This window comes from Sciurus vulgaris (genome assembly GCF_902686455.1).
Source record: "Sciurus vulgaris genome assembly, chromosome: 7".
NCBI lineage: Eukaryota > Metazoa > Chordata > Mammalia > Rodentia > Sciuridae > Sciurus > Sciurus vulgaris.
Genome location: NC_136467.1, coordinates 141,861,515 through 141,885,195, shown reverse-complemented (window position 1 = coordinate 141,885,195; position 23,681 = coordinate 141,861,515). Strand labels below are relative to the sequence as shown.

The 23,681-nt window shown below is 37.8% G+C and overlaps 1 protein-coding gene across 1 annotated transcript in view; it reads left to right on the top strand.

The window, feature by feature from the left end:
- Positions 1-23,681, top strand: part of LOC306665941 (uncharacterized protein) — a 158,677-nt gene that overhangs the window by 54,184 nt on the left and 80,812 nt on the right. The window contains exons 3-4 of the mRNA XM_079147604.1: positions 847-1,099; positions 8,176-8,339. Of these exons, the coding sequence (XP_079003730.1) occupies positions 847-1,099; positions 8,176-8,339 (417 nt within the window). The remainder of the gene's footprint in view (positions 1-846; positions 1,100-8,175; positions 8,340-23,681) is intronic.

Below are 23,681 nucleotides of genomic sequence, written 5' to 3'. Positions count from 1 at the left end.
AATAACAACATAATGAGCATTTTTTCACCCTCTCTGTGTTTCACGTTCTATGCTAATCAATGAAGACACATGATTTGAAATTCACAGTAGTATAAGAACAAAGCATAAAACTCCCTTCGAAGCAAAAGTCAAGGAATGGATATAAAGAACTCTGAAGCAGAGCACTGATAAGGAGGATACACGAATAGGATTAACTATGAAACAGCTTTACTCAGCCTGAGACCTGGGGAAGAGAAAACTTAGCGTGAAAGAAGTCTCAGCTTGCACAGAGTTGTGGTGCCAAAGCCTGGGTGGAGGCTATGTGAGTTACTGGGCTCTGCTTGGACTTGACCTCTAGGTCCTCCACTTGTGTCAACTTGATTTCTTAGTACAAGATTTTGGTTGTGAGTGATAGTGGTTTTATTGTTGTTGCATTTGAGAGTCTCTCTAGAGGAACCATAGGGCTACACTAAAATTGAAGAATATTTTATTAAATCTCTCTCATTTCTGTTGACAGTGATTCATTAGAAAATCCACTGGTATATTTTGCATTTCAAATAGCCTTCTAATCAGTACTGTGCACTGCAGGGAAGCTCTTAGCTTCTGGACTGCTTTGCTCAGTGGTTTAAATCGACATACTTTCTATGGTTAAATAATTCCACCATAACCATGAACCTGTTAGAACTCACCTTTTCCTTGATGGTGGAATGTTTAGGTGGTACTAAGGGGTCAGGAAAAGAGAAAGACTTTTAACAATTTGGGGAAGATCTTAAGTGTATTTTCTATATTTAAAAAAAATCAGATTGTTCAGTCCATGGGCATTTTAACTCTTGTTTATACGCATGGGATTGCTTTGTTTTCCTATAGGTTCCGCTTTTACCCCCACACGGTTGAGCTTTGCTACCCAAGTTCTTTGCTTGGCATTGAGGAGGAGCTGCCTGTGGTTGTGGTAGGACCCTTGATGCTGAACGCAATCATATTCCTCTTGGTTCTGATCAGATGGGGCTGTCAACTACTGTTTGCCTCCTGCCTTGACGCCTTGTCAAAATTGATCATCACCATGGGACTATGGACAGTTCTGGACCCATTGGCGGTGTTTATAGTGGATACTTTCCTGGGGGTAAGTCAAATAAAATAATCAGGAGATGAGTTCTTGACATAGAATTTAGCTCTAGTGCAGAAAGCAGTTGACATGGTTTCGATAATGACGAATGTTCGATATTCATCTTAAATTGAAGTTATTACGTCTTTTCTAGTAAAAAATATCATGGCTGTCCAACATAATCAATTTCACTTTAATTCTCTGCAATAAACACTTTTAAAATAAGTAGCCAACCATATAGAAGATCACATCCAAACTTTGAAATTGTATTTTATAACTTTTTTGGTACTAAAGATTTTTGCAGGCAAACTTTCAAAAAGTAATTGTATGATAGTTCCTATAACCGGATAGTTATTTATTTGATTAATGACACATAGACTTGTGTAATAAGTATACTAAAGAATATTAAGAGTTTTTAAAACATTTCCAAGTAATGCATTTTTATTTATTTATTTTTTACTTTCCAAGTGATGCATTTTTAAAACTCATCCCATAGGCATTTATTTTGACTTTTGTGGTGGTTGTGAAATGACAGACAGTGCAATTTTACCCTAAAACAGAATTCTAGAATTTCATGGTTATGAATTTGTGCCCAATGATCTATAAAATAATGGTAATAGTAATTCTAATGTTGGAAATGTGCTTTATACTTTTTAAGCTTCTTCATATAATTGACTTGATTATATATTTGCAACAAAACTGAAGCTTGTAGGGCAAGCAGTATTCTTATTTGGGGAGGAACCAGCCACATAGAATCCCATTACTTATCTAAAGTCATATAGGCAGCCTGGACTGTAACCAGGATAAAACCAAGATACCTGAATTCTGAGGCTGGTGTTTCTTTCATTGTTTAAATTTCTCTTTCAAACTTTGAGTCAATATATTGCTTTGTAAAATCAAGTGTATGCTATTCCCGAAGATAATAATTCAATTTCATTAAAATATTTCAATTATCAATGAAGTTCAGTACTGTAATTTGATGCAAAATTGATATGGATAATAGGGTGAATTTATTGCCGTATCTGAATCTCTAGTTGCTTTGGATTTGCAAGGCCTGTGATTTCCTGGTGAGTGCTACTTTATTGTGTGATTCTCAAACTTCTTCTGTATGTAAGAATTTATTGCAGGTTTTAGTAAAAGAAAATTTCTGGGCCTCACCCCAGGGTTTCGGTTCTGCAGTAAAGCCCAAGTTTGCATTCCCCCAAATTCCCAGATATATTGATGTTGTTGGCCTGGGGACCACAGTTTGAGAAAGACTGACACAGTTGCATAGGAAAGTTCTAACAAGCAGACTGGGAGGATCCAGAAATACCAGAATAGCTTGTGAGACACAAACTCAGCATAGACAAAACTCAGTGGGCCTATGTTACTCCCCTGCCTCTTAACCACAACCCTGCCGACCTGTAATTTAGTAACTTTAAGTTTCATTTAAGTTGTCCAAAGTTTTACATGAAATTATCAAAGCAAAATTGAAGATATTGGCAAAAAGTGGAATAGTTCAAGTCAAAACCTATTTTAACTTGAAGTCAATAAAGTTTTAAGTAATTTTAATAGGTGAAGAAAGGAAATCCAAATTTTTTACTGAAGTTTTGTAACTGTAGACCTGGTCATACAATCTAGCCTTAAGTAAGGGAGCAAATGGATACTTTAAATTAATCAGTATAATTGAATATTCTGTTAGAAATTATCTTAAAGTATGCAGTAATAGTGCATAAAAGAAGTTTCTTAATTGGTATATATGTATTTCGTCTGTATTCACTGTACCAAACAGATCATACAGATGGGGTGTTTGATGAACTCTACTTATCAATTGTCTCTGAAGTTAATTTTGCTGTTTCTAATGTGCCTTTAGAACTAAAGATGGAGATGCTATGCAAACATTTATAAACATTCATGGAGACACGTTATATATCCTGGGTTCTGTAACAGGCCGCTCAAATCAGAGAACTATTTTTATATTGCTCTCAGGCTATGGTATGCTAGAGAAGTGCTTCTCAAAGTTCAGCGTGCTTACAGGACCTCTGAGGATCTTATTTAAATTCTCACTCTGAATCTGAGGGCCTGCGAATCTACATTTCTTGTAATTTCTGGATAATGCCAATGACGCTGGTTCCACGGACCACATCATGGTGCTAGCTACCTTATCAAGGTGTCCTTTTCCTTCCCTTTGCTATTTGCTAGACTGAGCTTTCAGTTGCTGAGGATCCTGGGCTGCTCTTATCCAAACTGGGGTCCTTGAAGCTCTGAGTCCACTGGTATCTTTTCAGGTCTCATACTGAGAATTCTATGTATTCTATTCTAATCTATTTCTGAGTGAAAATGATGTGTGCTAGAAATTCTTAGAACTTGTGGACCTGGGCAATTGTTGATAGACACTTTAACATGGGTATTTTATGTTACTGAAATGTACTCAGAACAGTGCACATTTCGTCTACCCAAGCGTCCAGTTTGCTATCCTGCTGCTGGATAGAGTTGGGGGTAGAACCACATGCCAAGGAAAGGCCATCTGTACTTGGAAGGCAGACTTGTTTTCATGTGTCAGCATGTGACTCTCTCTGAAACCTCAGTACCACGGAACACCTTGAAGACATGGCAAAAGAGGGAGACTTTCAGGCCAGGTGTGGTTGTGTGTTCTATACCATCTCCAAGATGTCTTCACCCTGTGGATTCGCCTCATTCTGATTCCGAGTAGATTGAACTGGAGTCAGCTAGATTCTGTTGACATACTTACTCTCAGTCTCCAATCTAGCAAAGAGAAGGCTGAGCCATAAAGGTTTGTTGAGCTGGAGACGAGAGAGGATGCCATCTGCATTCCTTAGGAACCATATCCCATGGCACCTTCTAATCGTTCCCAGAGGCCTGATGTTCACGTTGAGTAAGTGTGGTACTGGGACCCAGCCCACTGCAAAGCCACAAGGGAAGCCATTTGGGGGCAATAAGCAGCTGTCCCTTATGATCTTCTGAGGACTCTTCAGAAGGAACATCTATAACTCTCATGGAATGGCTTTTCTTATTTCAATCATGTCCCTTGGGCAGTTTAATAGCCAACCAGTCCACTGTTTCCAAGGCAGCTGACAAAATGAGCAGACTTAACTTACTGTGGGGCCTCTGATGTAATCTGCAGGAAAGCAGCCTCCAGCACGGTCATCTCAGAACCAGTTCAGAGGTCTGTCACCTGATGAAACTGACTTGGATTCTAATAGATGAATATAGTACCCCTATCTCTTTCCAGTTGGAAAGAAGAGCTAAAACTTTATTCCAAGTCTCCACAAATTATTGACTCTCCAGTTAGAATCCATCATGTTTCATTGCCAATGACATATATTTTGCTATCTTTTAAAAATCTCTAAAGCTGTGTACATTCCTCAGATCAGCAACCCTGGAATCTCCAGGGTACGTGTGGAAATGCTGTTGAGCCTACCTACCGATTGAATTTAAATATGCATTTTAACATGCTTTCTGGCAGTTTGACAGCACACTGAAGTTTGGAAAGTACTAATCTAAAGCAGTGGTTCTCCAAGTGCAAAATCATGGTCCTTGCACAAAAACTACTGAGTCAGAAACTCAGAAAAGAGGGCTGGCAGAATGGATTTTAATGGGGGTTCTGATCTTCATTAAAGTTTGGGATCACAGTTATAGATTGAAGGTCACTTGTTGGCTTGGGTTGCCTGAGTCCATACCTCAAAGTTCTTCAGCACTTCTTAGCAGGTGAGGCTGAGAATAATCTGTGTTTGAACCAGAAAGAGTGATACTACCTAATTTTACTGATATTTTCTATTCTGGATTATTTCATTTCTAGAGATCTACAAAGAGGTATGATAGGTAGAGTGGTTTCGGATTGAAGCACTGACTGGTGTTGTTGCTAAAAATGCTTTGTAGGTTTCTAACTTTGCAGGCTCAGAGGTTGGAAATGCATTCCTTCTTAGTACTGTGCACAAGAATTCCATTGAATACAAAAATGTGTCCTCTGTAGCCAGTCATGTAGTGTACATTTACACTCCCAGCTACTCACTAGGGCAAGGCAGGGTGATCTCTTGACCCAGGAGTTTAAGATTCCCATATCAAAAGAACAAAAAACCCTTCCTCTGCCTTATCCTTATCTCTGATTAAAAATGGAGGAAAGATTTGCTATTGAATATTCAAATGATCATTATGCATACATTGATTGGACATCTGCCCAGGATTTTAAAAGATGTAAAATAAATACAGCATTTGTTTTCATCAGCTTTTTTGCTGCTGTGACTAAATGGTCTGACCAGCACAATTATAGAGAAGGAAAGGCTTATTTGAGGGCTCACGGTTTCAGAGGTCTTAGTCCATAGAAGGCCGGCTCCATTCCTTGGGTATGGAGGTGAGACAGAACCTCATGGCAGAAGAGTGTAGCAGAGGGAAGCAGCTTTGTATCATCAGGAATCAGAGAGAAAGAGTCCACTCTCTAGATACAAAATATATACCCCAAAGCTACGACAATCTCCTCCACCCATCAGGGATTAATTCACTGATTGGGTTGAGACTCTTACAACCCAAATATCTCTCCTCTAAACCTTCCTGCATTGTCTCACATGTGGGCTTCTGGGGGACACCTCACATCCAAACCATAACAGCATTGTTTTCACCTCCATTTAATGAGATAAAAATAACACACAGGGAACAAAGGCAGATGAAGATAGAATGGAAACACTGTTATTCAACAAATAATTTTTAAGACTCCCTGTCTTAGGCTATTTTGTGCTTCAGTAACAAAATGCTTGAGACTAGGTAATCTATAATAAACAGAAATGTATTGTTTCATGGTTCTGGAATCTGTGAAGTTCAAGATTGAGAAGTCAGCATCTAGTGGGAGACTTCTTTCTGTGTCGTCCAATGGTGGAAGGGCAGAGAGAGAACAAGAGATCAAACTCACAGCCGCAGATCTTTTATAACTGACATTAATCCATTCTTCATGACCTAAACACCTCTCATGAGCCCTAATCTCAACATAGTTGCACTGGGCATTACATTTCCAACACATGTGTTTGGGGGACACCTTCAAACCTTTCCATTCCATTAGAAATGAACGTAGAATACTGGAGGGATGGAGAGTTGCAGGCAGGGGAAACAGGGTTCTAGTCCTAACTCTGCCATTTGTTACTGTTTCTAACCTTCAGTTTACACATACGCATCATAAAAAGTATTAATATCTCCAAATAAAAATACCTACTTTATTCATTTCTCAATACTGTCAGCTGACTCAAATGGGAGACTGACCAGAAACCCACCTTGAAAAGAGCACACATAACATAAAAGGAACAAAAATGAGAGGATCCTAATGAGGTGATGACCCTGTGCTGTGTGGGTGACACGAGCTGGAAGGGTCATTGCCCTGATGACTTAGACAAGAACTTACAATCCTAACTAGGTCATGGGGGTGTTCCCCTGGGGGATATGGGGACCATTGTCTTTTCTTCTCTATCTCTGCTTCCTAGGGACCATAAGAAGAGCAGCTCCCTCCCCACCATGATGGCTGCCTCATCTTGGGCCCAAAGGTGTTAGGTCAACCAAGTATGGACTGAAGCTTCTGAAACCATGAACCCAAATAAACCTTTTGTTCTTGTAAATTGTTTATCTCAGGTGTTTGTAACAGTGATAGAAAGCTGACTAACATACTCCTATGCCTTTTCTCTGCTTTATATTCTTCTTCACAATATCACACTTTGATATAGCATATGTTGTTTAATCGTATTCTCATATATGCTTATTATCATTCACACAAACACATACACACACACACACACTACTTAAAAGTAAGCTTCAAGAGCACAGCATTTTTGTCTGAATTTACTTACCATATGTTTTCTGAGCTTAAGTACACCTAGTTGGTGTTCAATATATGTGGATCAAATGAGTGACCAGCATCTTTTGATTAGATCATGTTATTGACCCTAAGTTATATCACTTTCTGTTTTTGTTGCTTTGTCAATGAATCCTGTATTTATTTATATTTTTATCCTTAAGAAACTGCAGAAAGGTAAAATCTGGAAAGCGGGAAATGGATGGCAGCCTTCACCTTCTGCTTAGAGTCCTACAAGCAGATCCACATCTTGCAGATAGACTGATTAATGGTATAAAAATAAATGCTACATTGTGGCAGCCAGAGAGGCAGTAGTTGAGAGCTGTAACATCTGAATTCTAGTCATTACCCAATTACCAATTTTGGCATAGGGAAAATACAAATCAACCTGTCTAGTCTTCTGTCTAGTCTTCTTTTTTACACATATGTGATTTGGATTACCTACATTTTAAAGGTGCCTCTTTAAGCTCGACTTAGATACTTATCAGTTTAAAAAATTAGAAAATTCTTCTGTCTCTTTCATTTTGCAGAAAACATACATTATTTTACACTTGTGTTACATAATCCTTCCAGTTGATGTCATAGGAGTCAACTAAAGAATGCATGTTTTATAAAACTCAAGGTCAATGATTCAATAGGATGATGCTATAGGTCCATAGTAATTTGTATTTACAAATTACATGGAATCTTTAAAGATTCCATGGCCTGGCATTCATTTTTAACTTATTATAGAATATGTTTTTCCTTCCCTAAAAAAGGGGCTTATTTTTAAATTAACCTAATGTAAACTTTGGTTTTCAAGCTCATATTAAATAGCCTGATAACTTTTTTATAAGTTTCTAAAATAAGCCATCTCTTTTATGCATAGCCCAAATTAAATTCCTATCAAATCTGCTTCAGAAATAAAGGAATCTTTCCACCATCATATTTAATTTCTTCATATCTTGTGCTCATTAAATTCAGAAGTTAATAGCACATAAATAAAACATGGCTTTGAGTTCATGAATTGCATGTCGAGTGCATGCATTTAAAAGCTTAGCGGGGAAAATAAGAAAACCTGGTGAACCAAGCATGCAAAATCCAGCCTTTTTTTTTTTTTTTTTTTCCTTTTCCTTTGTGCAGCTAAAGATCTGGCAATTTTCAGCTGTGAGAAGATTTAATTTAAAAACAAATTATGGTATCATAGAGTCTTTGTGTCTTTATATTAATCTAAGTTGAAAATCATTTTCCCTCCTTTCTCTTTTAATCTGTGTTCTTCTGTCAGAGGCTTGCGAATGACGGGGAGATGCCTACAGCCGATGCAGCCAAGCTCTACTGGGTGTTTGTAAGAAGCAGGCAGCCAGGGATTCTTGGTGTGATCATCACGATGCTACTTTACATTCTTCTGTTCATCATTTCTTCCCTGGTTTTGTATCTGTTTTGTCTCAGGTAAGGTGCTTCCATGATTTTATTCTTCAGTATGTTTAACCCTAGTCTTGGAATGCAGTTAGCTTATGCAAATATGGTTAAAGTTAGTGACATGTGTATATCTCTCAGGTGGCAATGTCCATGGTGATGTGCAATGCCCACCAGGAAAAGCAGCCAAGAAATGATTTGACTTTTGCAGAAATATGCCCCTCATGAAAGAGAGGGCTGATTTTGCTGCGAATCATTATACTTATTTCTGCAAACTAAGACTCAACATGCAACCAGTTTTCCCTTGATATCCAAAGACATGCTGGGAAATTTCCTGGGAAGCTTGTCTCTGATTCTCTTTTTCTCTGCCTTCCAATTTGGTTTCTTCTCACCCTTCCCACTGCCCGCCAGAACTCACCAATGAAAGAATCAACCTGCAGCATTGATCCTGTACGTCACAGGGTCATCAGTTCAATAGTGTGTGTGTGTGTGTGTGTGTGTGTGTGCGCGCGCGCGTGCGCGCGCATGAAGAGTGATAAAACAAGCAACAAATAGAGGGCAGTAAAAGGGCTAGACAGACGTTTCCTGTTGATTGTTTTCCTGCTGGGCTGGAGCTCTTCAGTTTGGTGTAATTCCCTTGTTTATTTTGTATTTTTTGCCTCCACTTCTGGTGTCATATCCATGAAAACATTGTCAGGACCATTGTCATGAAACTTTCCCCCTGTTTTCTTCTAGGAGTTTTCTAGTTTCAGGTCTTACATTCAAGTCTTTTTAACATGAGTTGGTCTTTATATGTGGTAAAGGTAAGAGTCTGTCCAGTGCAGTGGCACACTCTTGTAATCCCAGTTGTTCCGGAGACCGAGGCAGGAGGACCAAAAGTTCAAGGCCCGCCTCAACAATTTAGCCAGGCCCTAAGCAACTTAGCAAGACTCTCTCTCTAACTAAAGTATAAAAAAGAACAGGGATGTGTCTCAGTGGTTGAATGCCCCTGGGTTCCATCCCTGGTCCAAAAAAAAAAAAAAAAAAAAAAAAAAAAAAAAGATATGGGTTCAATTTCATTAATTTTTTTTATTATTTTAAAATCTTTTCCAAAACTAAATTTTTAAAATGTATTTGTTCTTTTCTATATATGTCAGTAGAATGTATTTTGACATGTTATACATAGATGGAGTACAACTTCCTTTTCTTCTGGTTGTACATGGGTATCACATGGGTCGTGTAATCATATATGCACATAGGAAAGTAATGTCTGAGTCATTCTGTCTTTCTTGTTCCCATTTCCCCTCCATTCCCTTCATTCCCTTTTGACTAATCCAAAGTATTTCTATTTTACCTTATCCCCGATTGTGGGTTAGCATTCACATGTCAGAAAGAACATTCAGCCTTTGGTTTTTTGGGACAGGTTTATTTCACTTAGCATGATAGCCTCCAGTTCCATTCAATTACTGGCAATTGTCATAATTTCATTTCTTTTCTTTTTGTGGCGGAGTAATACTCCATTGTGTGTCTCTGTGTGTGTGTGTGTGTGTGTGTGTGTGTGTGTGTGTGTGTAGCACATTTTCTTTATCCATTCATCTGTTGAAGGGCACCTAGGCTGGTTCCATAGTTTAGCTGTTATGAATTGAGCTGCGTCACTGTAGTATGCTGATTATAAGACCTTTGGATACATACTAAGGAGTGGGAAAAATGGGTCAAATGGTGGTTCCATTCCGGGTTTTCTGAGTAACCTCCATACTACTTTCCAGAGTGGTTGCACAATGTGTAGTCCCATCAGAAATGTATGAGTGTACCTTTTTCCCTACATTCTTGCCAACATTTTTTGTTATGTGTATTCTTGATAATTGCCATTCTGACTGGAATGAGGTGAAATCTCAAGGTAGTTTTAATTTGCATTTCTCTAATTGAGGGAGATGTTTAACATTTTTGTGTATATTTGTTGACCAATCACATTTCTTTTGTGGAGTGTCTGTTCAGTTCCTTTGCCCATTTATTGATAGGGTTATTATTATGTTTTTAGTGTTAAGGTATTTGAGCTCTTTAAATATCTTAAAGATTAATTCTTTATCTAGTTTCAGGTGACAAAGATTTTCTCCCATTCTGTAGACTCTCTCTTCACATTCTTGTTTGTTTCCTTTGCTGTAAAAAAGCTTTTTAGCATAATTCCATCCCATTTATTGAGTCTTGATTTTACTTCATGTGCTTTAGGAGTCTTGTTAATGAAGTCAGTTCCTAAACTAAGATGATGTAGATTTAAGCCTACTTTTTCTTCTAGTAACCACAAGGTCTCTGGTCTAATGCTTAAGTCCCTGATCCACTTTGAGTTGAATTCTGTGCAGGGTGAGATAGGGGTCTAATTTTATTTTGTTACATATGGATTCCAGTTTCCCAGTCTTATTTGTTGAAGAGGCTATCTTTTCTCCAATGGATGTTTTCAATGCTTTTGTCCAGTATGAGATAACTCTATTTACGTGGGTTTGTCTCTCCATGTCTTCTACTCTGTACAATCTGTATATATGCCTGTTTTGGTGCTAAAACCCCCATTTTTGTTACTATCACTGTGTAATATATTTCAATGTCTGGTATTGTGATGCCTCCTGCTTGAATTTTTTTTTTTTTTTTTTTTAACTAAGGATTGCTTTGGCTATTCTGGGTCTCTTATTTATTTTTTGGTACTAGGGATTGAACTCAGGGGCACTCAGTGGAGTTATTTCTCCAGCCCTTTTTTGTATTTTATTTAGAGTCAGGGTCTCACTGGGTTGCTTAGGGCCTTGCTAAGTTGCTGAGGCTGGCTTTGAACTCACAATCCTCCTCCTCAGCCTCTGGAGCTTCTGGGATTACAAGTATATGACACCATTCCCTGGCATTGGGTCTCTTATTTTTCCAAATGAATTTCATGACTGTTTTTTTCTCTTTCTATGAAGAACAACATTGGAATTTTAATAGGAATTGCATTAAATCTGTATAGTGCTTTTGGTAGTATGACCATTTTGATAATATTAATTCTGCCTATCCAAGAGCATGTGAGATCATGCCATTTTCTAAAGTCTTTTTCAATTTCTTTCTTTAGTGTTCTGCAGTTTCATTGTAGAGGTCTTTCACCTTTTTTGTTAGGTTGATTCCCAAATATTTTATTTCAGTGAGGCTATTGTGAATGGGACAGTTTTCTTAATTTCTCTTTCAGTTGATTCATCACTGATGTATAGGAATGCAATTGATTTGTGGATGTTAATTTTATATCCTGCTACTTTGCTGAATTCATTTATGAGCTCTAGAAGCTTTCTGGTGGACTTTTATCTCTCTCTTCACTAGTGTGGCTAAGGGTTTATCAATTTCATTTATTATGTCAAAGAACCAACTTTTGTCAATTTTTTTAAATTTTTTCTCAATTTCATTGATTTTGGCTCTGATTATTTCCTGCTTTTTACTGCTTTTGGTGTTGATTTGTTCTTCATCTTTAAGAGTGTTGTGATGTAGTATTAGGTTATTTGTTGACTTTCTATTCTTTTAATGAATGAGCTCAATGTAATGAACCTCTTACCACTGCCTTCATTGTGTCCCACAGATTCTGATACATTGTATCACTATTCTCATTTACCTCTATGAATATTTTATTTCATCCCTGGTTTCTGTGCTATGCATTTGTCATTCTATAGCATGTTATTCAGTCTTCATAATGTATTATTTAGTCCATCCAATAGTATATTCTCTTGTGTATTCTTTAGTTTTTGTTTATTATTTTGTCATTGATTTCTAATTTCATTCCATTAAGATGTGATAGAATGCAAGGTATTATCTCTATTTTTTGTTTTTTTTTTTTTTTGTATTTGCTAAGAGCTGCTTTATGGCATAAGATGTAGTCTCTTTTAGAAAGGATTCATGTGTTGCTGAGAAGAAAGTATATCCAGTCTTCAATGGATGAAATATTCTATGTATGTCTGTTAAATCTAAATTATTGATTATATTATTTAGTTCTACAGTTTCTTTGTTTAGTTTTTGTTTGGAGGATCTATCCAATGGTGAGAGAGGTATGTTAAAGTCACCCAGTGTGTTTGTGGTCCCTTTGATTCTTGAAATTCACATAGATACTTGAGGTTTGGGACATAAATATTTACGATTGTTATGTCTTGCTGATGTATGCTTCCCTTAAGCAGTATGAAATGTCCTTCTTTTTACCTTCTGATGAACTTTGGGTTGAAGTTCATTTTATATGATATGAGAATAGAAACCCATGCTTGTTCATGATATCCATGTGAATATGTTTTTTACCATCTTTATACCTTCAGTCTGTGAATCTCTGCCTATAAAGTGAGTCTCTTGGCAACAGAGACTTTGGGTCTTTTTAAAAAAATCCAATCTGCCAGTCTGTGCCTTTTGATTGATGAGTTTAGACCATTTATATTATTATTAAGATATGATTTTATTCCCATTTTGGTTTATTTCTGGTTTTTAATTTGAATCAGTTTCCCCTTTGATTAACTATTCCTTTAGTGTAGTTACCCCTTTGCTGTCTTTCACATTATTCTTCATTTCTTCTTCATGAAATATTTTTTTTTTCTGAGAGTTTTCTGTAGTATAGACATTCTAGTTATGAATTCTTTTAACTTTTGTTTACCATGGAAGCTTTTTATTTCCTTCATTAAGGAAATAAAATATGAAGCTTAATTTTGCTGGATATAAGATTCTTGTTTGGCATTCATTTTCTTTCAGAGCTTGGGATGTAATATTCCAAGAGCTCCTAGCTTTGAGGGTCTGGGTTGATCAATCAGCTGATATTATCTGGATTAGTTTCCCTCTAAATGTAATATGACAATTTTCTCTGGCAGCCTTTAAATTCTATCATTATTCTGTATATTTTCATAATAATGTGTCTTGGTGTGAGTTTGTTGTAATTTTTTTGCGTATTTGAGGTCCAGTAAGCCTCCTCTATTTGATTTTCCCCTTCATTCTTTAGGCTCAGGAAATTTTCTGATATTATTTCATTGAAAAGATCATGCATTCCTTTGGTATGTATCTCCGTACTTTCATCTATCCTGATAAATCTCAAATTTGGCCTTTCATGATATCCCACATTTCTTGGAAGTCATGGTCTCTTAACATGTTTTCTCCATGGTCAACTTTGTTTTTAAGATTATATATTTTGCCTTCATTGCCTGAAACTCTGCTTTCCAAGTGGTTTAGTCTGTTGTTCATGCTTTCCTTTGAATTCTTAATTTGGTTTATTGATTCCTTCATTTCAAGGATTTCTACTTGATTTCTTTTCAGACTCTCTATCTCTAGGTCTAAGTGATCCTTCACTTCCTGTATTTTTTCCCTGATTTCACTCCTTTCATCATCCTTTACCTTGTGGATCAGTTTAACTATGTACGTTATAAACTCCTTCTCTGATATTTCTTCCACTGTGGTGTTAATGGATTCTGTTATTGAAGCATCCTGGTTTGTTTGTGGCATTTCGTTCCCTTGTTTTTTTTTTTTTTTTTTTTTTATGTTATTTGTGTGTCAACGCATCTAGGAGTATGGATCTGAGGTGGTACAGTTTCTACCCTGTGGACTTCTACTGTTTCTGAATGTTTCCAGTACCTTCATTAAGGGGGAGACAAATCAAACAATATACAGTGTTAAACAAAATATCTCCTGCTAAGATGGCTACAGTTCTGTCACAATAAACAGAAATGATATGTTAGTGACTTCAATAAAAACAGTAAATTTTCAAAAGGGTTTATGATTTTGAATGGTGGACAAGGAGAGAACATAAGTGGTGTAGGATGTGATCATTATGAGAGAGGAGGAGAGGAAATAGAAGTAAAAAAATAAAGGAAGAGTGAAAGAGAGAACAACAGAGATTAACTGTTAATAGAACAGAAAGAGAGAATCAAGGGAAACAGAGAAGGGAGAGGAAATACACATATAAAGTAAAAATTTTCAATATTAAAAATAAAAACTAAAAATAAAAGAATACAAAACAAACCCAAAGTATACTAATCAGATATCCTGGTCCTCAATAACTGATCCATGAAAAATAACTGGTGTCAAAAATGCTAGAAATGTGAGAGAGAGAAAAAATCTTGATGAAATGTTGAAGAATTGTTTCTGCTGGAGATGAAAGGATTTTCAGCTTCTCTGCTGTGCTTGGTCTGGAGTGTGATGCTTGCTGTGCCTTCACAGTAGTGTTGCTAGGGTGAGGGGATTAGTCCTGGAAGTGGAACTCCTGGAGGTGGGGTTTAGGTTTAGGTAGGCTCCAGGCTCTTTGCTGAATGCCAGTTGGTCTGGAGATTTTAAATCTGCACACCTCCAGGGCCCAGCTGGTCCATGCTGGAAGACTGTGCTCTAGGTCTCACCCCTCAGTTCCACTTGTGTGGGGGAGGAGCCAATTCTTAGTCCACTTTTTTACCTGCAGTCCCCACGTTTCCTGGTCTTGGCTTCAATCTCCAAATTCAGTCTCTCCTGTCCCCACCCTTTTGAATTTCTGGTCGGACATGTCTCTCACAGCCAGTCCTGCAAGCAGCCGGATTGGAAGCTGAAGGAGAAGCTGGGCGGATTTCCACAACCAGTAGTCCCCTGTGGAAACCTCTATCCACATTTGATTTTCCCCTGGTCTCTTAGGCACATTCTCTGCTGCGCAGTGTTGGTTTGTCAGGTCTGTTTTCCAAGCCAGATTCGGATTTGCCAGAAATCAGCTCCCTCTGTGGCTATCCCCTATGCTGCGGCTGCAAAATGGTTCCTTCCTCTGTCCTCCACATGCCGCTGGGAGAGATGCGATTTCTCTTCTGTGCCAGGATATTGTGCAGTGTACCTTACAGTTTAGTCGAGTAGTGTCTTTGCTTTCCTAACTCTCTGTACCTAGACATGCCTTCCTCCTCCACAAAATGTGGCTTCCTTGAATTCTCTCATTGCTTTATTGTGTTCACAGAGGGACCATTCTGGCTGGTATCTCCAGCCTCTGCCATAGCACACGAGCTGGGAATTTCTTCCTTATTTTGCTATATTCAACCCCCTGAGATCCAAGTCTGTTTTGAATGTCCAGTATTAAATTCTAGTAAAGTGCCCACCAATTTTGTTCATTCACCCACCTTCCTGAGAAGCTGCCTATCTGCTTTTCTTGGCCTCACACCATGGAGCAGGCAGAAAAGTGATCTCTCTATTCCACCATCTTCAGCATCTCCCCAATTTATTCTCTTGCCTGTGGCTATCCAATTTACCCAACATCCTTTGCTGAAAGTCCTTTCCTTATCATGTGTTATTGGTGCCGTTGGTGAACACAGACTGGCCATACATGTGTGGGTTCATTTCTGAGCCCTTTATTCTATTTCATTGGCTCATATCTGTCTTTATTCTGAGTCCATATTGCAACTTTGTAACATAATCCAGCATTCCCTTTTCTGGGTATTTGTACAAAAGAATTGAAATCTAGATCTGGAGGACATATTTGCCTTGCTAAGTTAATAGCATTCCTCTTCACAGTCCTCAGGATGCCGAAGCAGCTCGAACCTATGTCCATGGATGGACGGAAAATGAGGCCAATGCCTACAGTGGAATGTTGTCCTGGTATAGAAAGAAATTCTGCCTTATGCAGCCCTGTGGATGAACTTTGAAGACATTATGTTAACTGAAATAAGCCAGTTACAGAAGGAAAATCACTACATGATTTCACTTAGATGAGGAATCAAAAATAGCCAGCTTCACAGAAATAGTGAAGAGGAAGATGATTAGATGATTTCCTGAGGCTGAAGGGGCAGGGAAAGGAGGCGATTGCCATTCAACAGGCATACATTTTCAGTCATGCAAAATGATTATGTTGGAAAGATCTGCTATACCACATGGTGCACACAATTAACACTACTGTATTGTGCACTTATACATCAAGAGGGTAGACCTCATGTTGAGTATTATTACTACAATTTGCAAGAAAGCACTAGGAAGCGATCAACACAGGGTCCTCTGGAAACATGGAGAAAAGGAACCAACACAGGTCCAATGGAGGCTGGGAGCAGAAGTTAAAGACTTCAGTGGAAATATAACACTGGGGCAATTTTTAATGCTTTCCTGTAATCAAATTTGGGGCAGGAAACAGTCAAGCATGCTAGCAGGCAAAGAGAAAAAGATGTATATAGTCAGAGTCTTGAGAAAGTATGCAGTATTTGGCAAATCCAAAATTCTCGGATATGACTGAAGTTGAGGATATGGACAGATGACTGAGATGAGATTGGAAGTGTGGTCAAGATCCAATGATAAAAGTTTCCACTCTCATGCTACAGAGGTTGGATTTGATGGTAAAGCAAAGACACTAAAGACTTTTAAATATCTTTAATTTGAGAAAATCACTCTGCCAATAAAGAAGGAAGTGGATTTGCCTGCAGAGGTGTAGGAAGCAGGAAAATTTAGTTAGAATCTACTAACTAAAGGTGTCAGGAACCTTAACTAAAGAGAATGACATTGCAAATGGAAAGTTGGTTACAGTTAATAGTTAAGGGAAGGATAGAACTAGTTGGAAGTTGAAGGTGAAGGAGAGGGGTTGACATATAGTATAATCTCAGGTTTGGGAGTTTGGCAGATGCCTCAGAGACAGGCATTAGATAGAACGTAAACTTTAGAAATGGGTATGGTAGTGCATGCCTGTAATCCCAGAGACTGAGGAGGCTGAAACTGGAGGCTTGCAAGTTAGAGGTCAGCCTCAGTATCTCAGTGAGTCCCTATCTTGAAAGAGAAAATAGAAAGTGCTGGGGATGTAACTCAGTGGTTAAGAATGTCTGAGATCAATTCCCAGTACTATGAGATAAACAAGAAAAAGAACATAAACTTTTAGGAGATAAAGAATTAAATTTCCATTCAGATTGACCTTGAGATATCTGTGGTGTTGCCAAGGGAACATACGTCATGAGAAGTTGGTAGATGAACTATGATTTTGTGTGGTGGACCTTGAGCTTCATTGCCTTGCAGGAATGAGGGGATTAACTGAGTCCAGAAGGAGGTCGAAGGGTCAACACTTACCCACTCTTTCTTTTCTCTGAGAACTCTGCTACCAATGGACAGCCGTTAGAAAACGAGAGCTTAAAAAGTGACTTTTAAAAACAAGTATGGCTTGAATCTACTTCTACATGAAAATTCTACAGGGAAGGGAATTGTTACCAATGACCTAAGCAAAGGAGGATGGTAGGTGGAGGAAGGTCTCCATGACATGCGGTGGAACAGAGGCAACCTCGCACGGAGAAAGCCCTCGTTCTATGATGTGATAGGGGAGAGGCGAGGGCCAAGGCAGATGCCAGGAGGTTTGCGGCAGGATGCAGGGAGGATTCACATTTGATCGCCATTCTTATTGGAAGAGGTAAACTCCCTCCTCAAGCCTTCCTTCAGTAGACAGATCATTCTCTGATGTGGCCCGTAGGTCACTAACAGCTGTAGTAAAATTGCCTGACTCTCCAGGGCATGTGTGTTATTTAGGTCCAAGGCTTGGTTTGTGCTTTGGCATGTCATAAGTGCTATATGTCATCTTTCCAGGGCCCTTCCTTTCCTGGGGAAGGCAAGAGTCTTCCTTGATCATTCCATTTCCTTTTGACCACTTGCTTGCAGTGTGTCCTGAGGCAAGTTGTCTCATTCGCTAGAATTTAGGCATTCCCTTGTATAACAGGGTAAAAATAGCACATATGTGTAGATTTTATAAGAGGCTCCACAGGAGTAACCAACTGTATTATTTAAAATGACGAGTGCTTCCAAGAGAAGCTAAGGAAATAAAATATTATGTCATATAGTTTAGATTTAGTTTAAGTAAGATTCACCAGATAGGGTTATGTATCATTTATTCCCACACCAATACATCTCTTTTCACTTAAAATAAAAAGAATGCTTACAACCATACTCTTCACTGAGATATATATACATTTTAAACATCTAGACTTCTTGTGAAGGACCCAAAAAAATGCAGAATTCGTGCACCAAATAGTTAAGATTTAATATTTTGCTACCCAAAGCAAATGGGCTGTTTTTGCTTTAAAAAAGAAAAGAAAACTGTCCCTAAGGGAAAGTGTAGGTAGGACTGGGAAGCTCAGTAATGGACACAGAATGATTAAGGTCAAAGGTAGGTGGATGGAATGCCTGGGCATTACAGAGAGACTATCTGGAAAATGAAGGAGAAATAATCCACCTAGCTCCTACTGTCTGTCATGTTGGAACTGGGCATGATCAGTTATCCAAAGTAGGCTTTTTTTTTTTAATTAGCACATAAATTTATTTATTTTTAATACCTTTTTCTTTTTAATTTTGATTCATTATGTACAAATGGGGTACAACTTTTGTTTTTCTGGTTGTAGAGTTACACCATTTGTGTAATTATACATGTACATAGGGTAATCATGTTTGTCTCATTCTATTATCTGTCCTTCTCCCCACCCCTCTTTTTCCTCTATACAATCCATCCTCCCTCCATTCTTGCATCCCCACCCCTGTTATGTATCATCATCCACTTATCAGAGAAATCATTTGACCTTTGGTTTTTGGGGATTTGCTTATTTCACTTAGCATGATAGCCTCCAGTTCCATTCATTTACCTGCAAGTGTCATAATTTTATTTTTCTTTATGGCTGAGTAATATTCCATTGTGTATATATACCACAGTTTCTTTATCCATTCATCTATTGAAGGGCATCTAGATTGGTTCCATAATCTAGCTATGATGAATTGAGCTTCTATAAACATTGATATGACTGTGTTACTGTAGTAAGCTGATTTTAAGTCCTTTGGGTATAAGCCAAGGAGTGGGATAACTGGGTCAAAAGGTGGGTCCATTCCAAGTTTTCTGAGGAATCTCCACACTGCTTTCCAGAGTGGCTGCACCACTTTGCAACCCCACCAGCAATGTACGAGTGTGCCTTTTTCCCCACATCCTGCCTACCACCTATTGTTACTTGTGTGTGTTTGTGTGTGTGTGGGTGTGTGTGCTTTCTTTGTCTTTTTTGTGGTGCTGGAAATTGAACCCAGGGCCTTGTGCATGGCCAGGCAGCACTCTACCAACTGAGCTATATCCCCAGCCCCCAAGTAGGGTTTTGTTTGTATTTTAGAAGCAGATGCCCTTAAGATTTTCTTCCTTCCTTCCTTCTATTTGTTTTGCTGGTTTTTTTTGTTTTGTTTTGTTTTTGTTTTTGTTTTTTTTTTTTCTTGTTGTTGTTAATGATAAAGTAATTTCCTGCAGGGAAAATATCTGGCTTTTCCATCTTTTCTGTCCTTTCCCTATGCATCAATAAAGTTCCTAAAGTGTGTCAGCAGAAAAATCTCTCCTTTCTGCCATTCACAATGCATCCTTCTCTGAAATGGCATGATGCGGGTGGACCAGTTCTATGAAGGAAGTGCTGTCCACAGCAGATGTGTCTGGTCAATGAAATTGGGTTTTGCACTGGCGTGACAATAATAAAGAGACCCAGAAGTGGTAAGAACTTACCTTACTGAAAAGTGCCAATGTAGAGCACGTTGACTGATTTAGGTTAGTGTGCAGAATACAGAGGTGAACACAACCAGCCTGAGCCTTTCTGTGTTTTTCTGCCAGGGCTGTGGGGACAATAGTGAAAACATAGCTGGCCTTATGGGAACACAAATGAAATCAAGTCTCTTGTGCTGGTTGTTAATAGAGAATTTTGTTTAGCTCTGGGCACCGGAAGCTGCACATCATGGGTTCTGTTGTGCAAGCCCAAGATTGGGCGCTGTCGAGGCCGGCTAATTGGCTGTCATTCCTACAAGAGTCTGAGTCATTTCTTGCTGAAGGAATTCTACCAGAAAAATTCCCACTCCCATAGCTGCACTAGGAGAGGTGACTTGGGAAGGCATAATTATTTAGATTTGATTTCCTAGTTCTCAAAAAAAAAAATCAACTTTAAAAAATTTTTACAGACTGCATTTTGATTCATTGTACATGATATTTCTTATTCTTTGAAGAATAAATGTTATGTAGGCAAAAAATGAAATTGCAGAAAAGAATCAAGAAGTAAATGAAAAAGCGCACCAATAATCTCCCCATCTAGACAAAACATTGCTAATCTTCTAGTAAATTTATACCCATCTTTTCCCTATGTATATTTACTTTTACAAAGTCGAACTTATGTACAACTTCATGTGATGATTTTCAATTTAATATCATTTGATACCTATTTTTGTGTTCCTTACTAACTTCATAAACTTGCAATGCCTGTATGATATTTAAATAGTTCTTCATTGCTGGAAGACAATAGGTTGTTTCATATTTTATGCGCCATTAAATAATTCTGATCAACATCTTAAGGCACAGGATCTTGTCCACATTTTAAATTAGTCTCTGTGTAGGATCCTGGAGTCCCCACGCATATTGCTTCAGAGTGTGTGATGTTTCTAAGACACTCATTAGGTGTTGCAGAATTGTTTTTAGGAAGCTTTATGGATGAGGAGGCTTACTGAACTATATTTACACCACACAGTGACCTTTTTAGACTAATATAGAATTTCATACTTTTTCTAAATGTGCACTCCTTTGCTTGCTAGTTCTACACATTCTTAATATTCTCATTACTCATTTGTATTTCCTTTCCTGTGAATTGCCTTTCGAGTGCTGCTTTTTTGCTTTATTTCCTATAGATCTTTCAAAGGCTTTTTCCTACTCGGTTTTATGAGTTTTATATCTATTAACAGCATTCACTCTTTTGCCATAGTTTGAACGAATATTTTCCACTTCTTAATCATGGTCTAAGTTTATTTTTGATTTTAAAAATAAATACTTTTAAATTCACACAAGGTAAAGTTACCATTTTGCTACTTAATTAACCCAAATTTTTAAAAAGTCTTTCTCAGTTTGAAATTTTGCGGTTGTTTCTTTCTTTGTTTGTAAAGTTTGATTTTTTTCCCATTGAACTTCTTATCATGGGCCAAGTGGAAGTCAATGGAAATGGATAATGTCAAGACCTAAAAGGAGCATCCTTTTATCTGTTACTTTATTGGTGTATCATTTAACTTAATATTTTCATTATCTTCAAATATTGATTATTTTGCTATCCTATTGAGTTTTATTTTAAGTAGTTTTGAGTCTGCTGTTTCTAGAATGATATACCAAGTGAACTTCTTTTTTCTAGAGCTTCTTCTATAAAATTTATCTTTCTATTGAATGTTCATTTTTAGGTATTTACCATAAGGGTGATGGATGGGGTGACACTGAACCATGAGTTGTGGTATCTTCCATCCGAATAAAGTCTCCAAATGTGGTCTAATTATAAATACTTAATCTGCATATTACTAAAGATCTACAGGCTGTTTACGTAGTTCTATATAGTTTGCAGAGAATGAGCAATCATAATTTCAACATTAGTTAGATTTGGTTAATCTTTTATGTTCCTGGAAGCTGTACACAAATTTAAAAGACTGGTCGTCGAGTTAATTAGTTTTGGGGGGTGCTTATATCTTCTTAATCATTAACTTAATAGTCCTAAATAGCCTTGTAAGTTTTAGCTGCTGTCATTTATTACTTAGAAAAATTAATTTGGATTACAATAATTTAAAGATGGGTTTTGATGAGAATATTATGAGCATATTCAGTGTCTAGGGAATATGTATGAGATAATCAAAGATTTTCTACTTTCTGAATCAATCTTCATCATTTTCCTTAGGAAAGGCAAATATTATTTAGCAGGTTAAGGGAGAATGACTAAAGTTTATTAATTAAGACACAACTAAATAATTTTCATCCTGAATTGTGATTTGGTTTATTATAACTGTTCTGTGCCTGACAGATGGACTGTGCTCGTTATGACACGCTTGAATAGGAGCAAACCTCTCTCGGAGGTTTAGATGCGATATCATGTGGGCTCCAGTAAGCTGAGAGGTTCAATGCGGATGACTCGTTGCTGTGGGTGCGTGTGCCTCAGGGTCCCCCCTAGACCTGAAGTGCTCTGGGGTGGGGAGTGGAGCCACACTGTGTGCTCACTCCCCTGCTTTCTGGTCTGGGGTAGAGAGAGGGCTCATTTCTACCTCCACGTCTCCTGTCTCTCAGCTACAAGAAGCTGGAAAAGTTTAACTCAACATTCCTTGACAGGATTTTTTTTTTCTCTTAAAAACAAAATAAAAGCTATTTAGTCAGTGAAGACTAAATAGCCAATGGGGTCATTTGGCAAATTGATTTTTGGTAAATTAGTCTGATTCTTTAAAAAAATTTTTTTAAATGTATTTATTGTTTTAACATATACATGACAGGGGGTGTATTTTGACATATTGTACATATGTGGTGCAACCCATTGCAATTTTGATCTCATTCTTGTAGTTGAACTTGACGTGGAGTTACTCTGGTCATGTATTCTTACATGAGTATAGGAAAGTTGTGTCTGATTCATTCTACTGTTTTTCCTATTCCCACACCCTGCTTCCCTTCATTCCCCTTTGTCTAATCGAACAAACTTCTATCCTTCCCCTCCCTATTTTCCCATGAAATGGGTTAGCATTCACATATCAGAGAGAACATTTGACTTTTGGTTTTTTGGGTTTGGCTTATTTCACTTAGCATGATCCATTTGCTGGCAAGTGCCATAATTTCATTCTTCTTTATAGCCGAGTAATATTCCATTGTGTTCAGATATCACATTTTCTTTATCCATTCATCTGTTGAAGGGCACCTAGGTTGGTTCCTTAGCTTGGCTCTTATGAATTGGAAATTAGCCTGATTAGAAGATCTCAAGGACAAAAGAAACTAAAATAATCTACTATAAATTCTGCTTTCATTCAGAGATATAGGAAATGGTGTGTGGTTTGTTGAGCAGGTGTCAGGAAGGTATATGTACCTGGATAAAATGACAAGGTGTATGTTTGTCTGGTTGGCAAAGCCGGAATCCCAGGCTTGAGCTGGTTCAAGGTGGTTGGTGTGAGAAGTTTCCTCCTCCACTTTCATGTAAATACTTGCATCTGATGGTGTCATCTCCAAAGACCTGTGTCCCCCTCTGCCCACAGCTGTGTGCATCTTGTGGAATCTCTCTAAAACTCCTCCTGAAGAACTCACCATCCTTATCACCAAAGCAATTGAACAGATAACCTAACGAGTAGAACAACTACTTGGAGTTCCTGCCTCCAGTGAAGTAGGATTAGATGTGCATAAAAGCGACACATTGACCTCTCTGCATCTTGGATTTGGATGTTACAGAAGTGGCCAATCTGAAGGAAAAAGAAACATTGCAGTAAAATAGCATGAAATTACTGGGGGCAAGGTTATTGGTTTTAATTTACTCTTCTCTCTCTACTGAAAAAAAAAAAAAAAAAAAAAAAAACAAGTTCCATTGAATTAAAAACGTGAATCAATAGAGGAAAACAGTCTCTTCTATGACCAAATACACCTTTCCTTCCAAATAAAATACAACTGACAGCCTACATGTTTCAGTGACACACCTA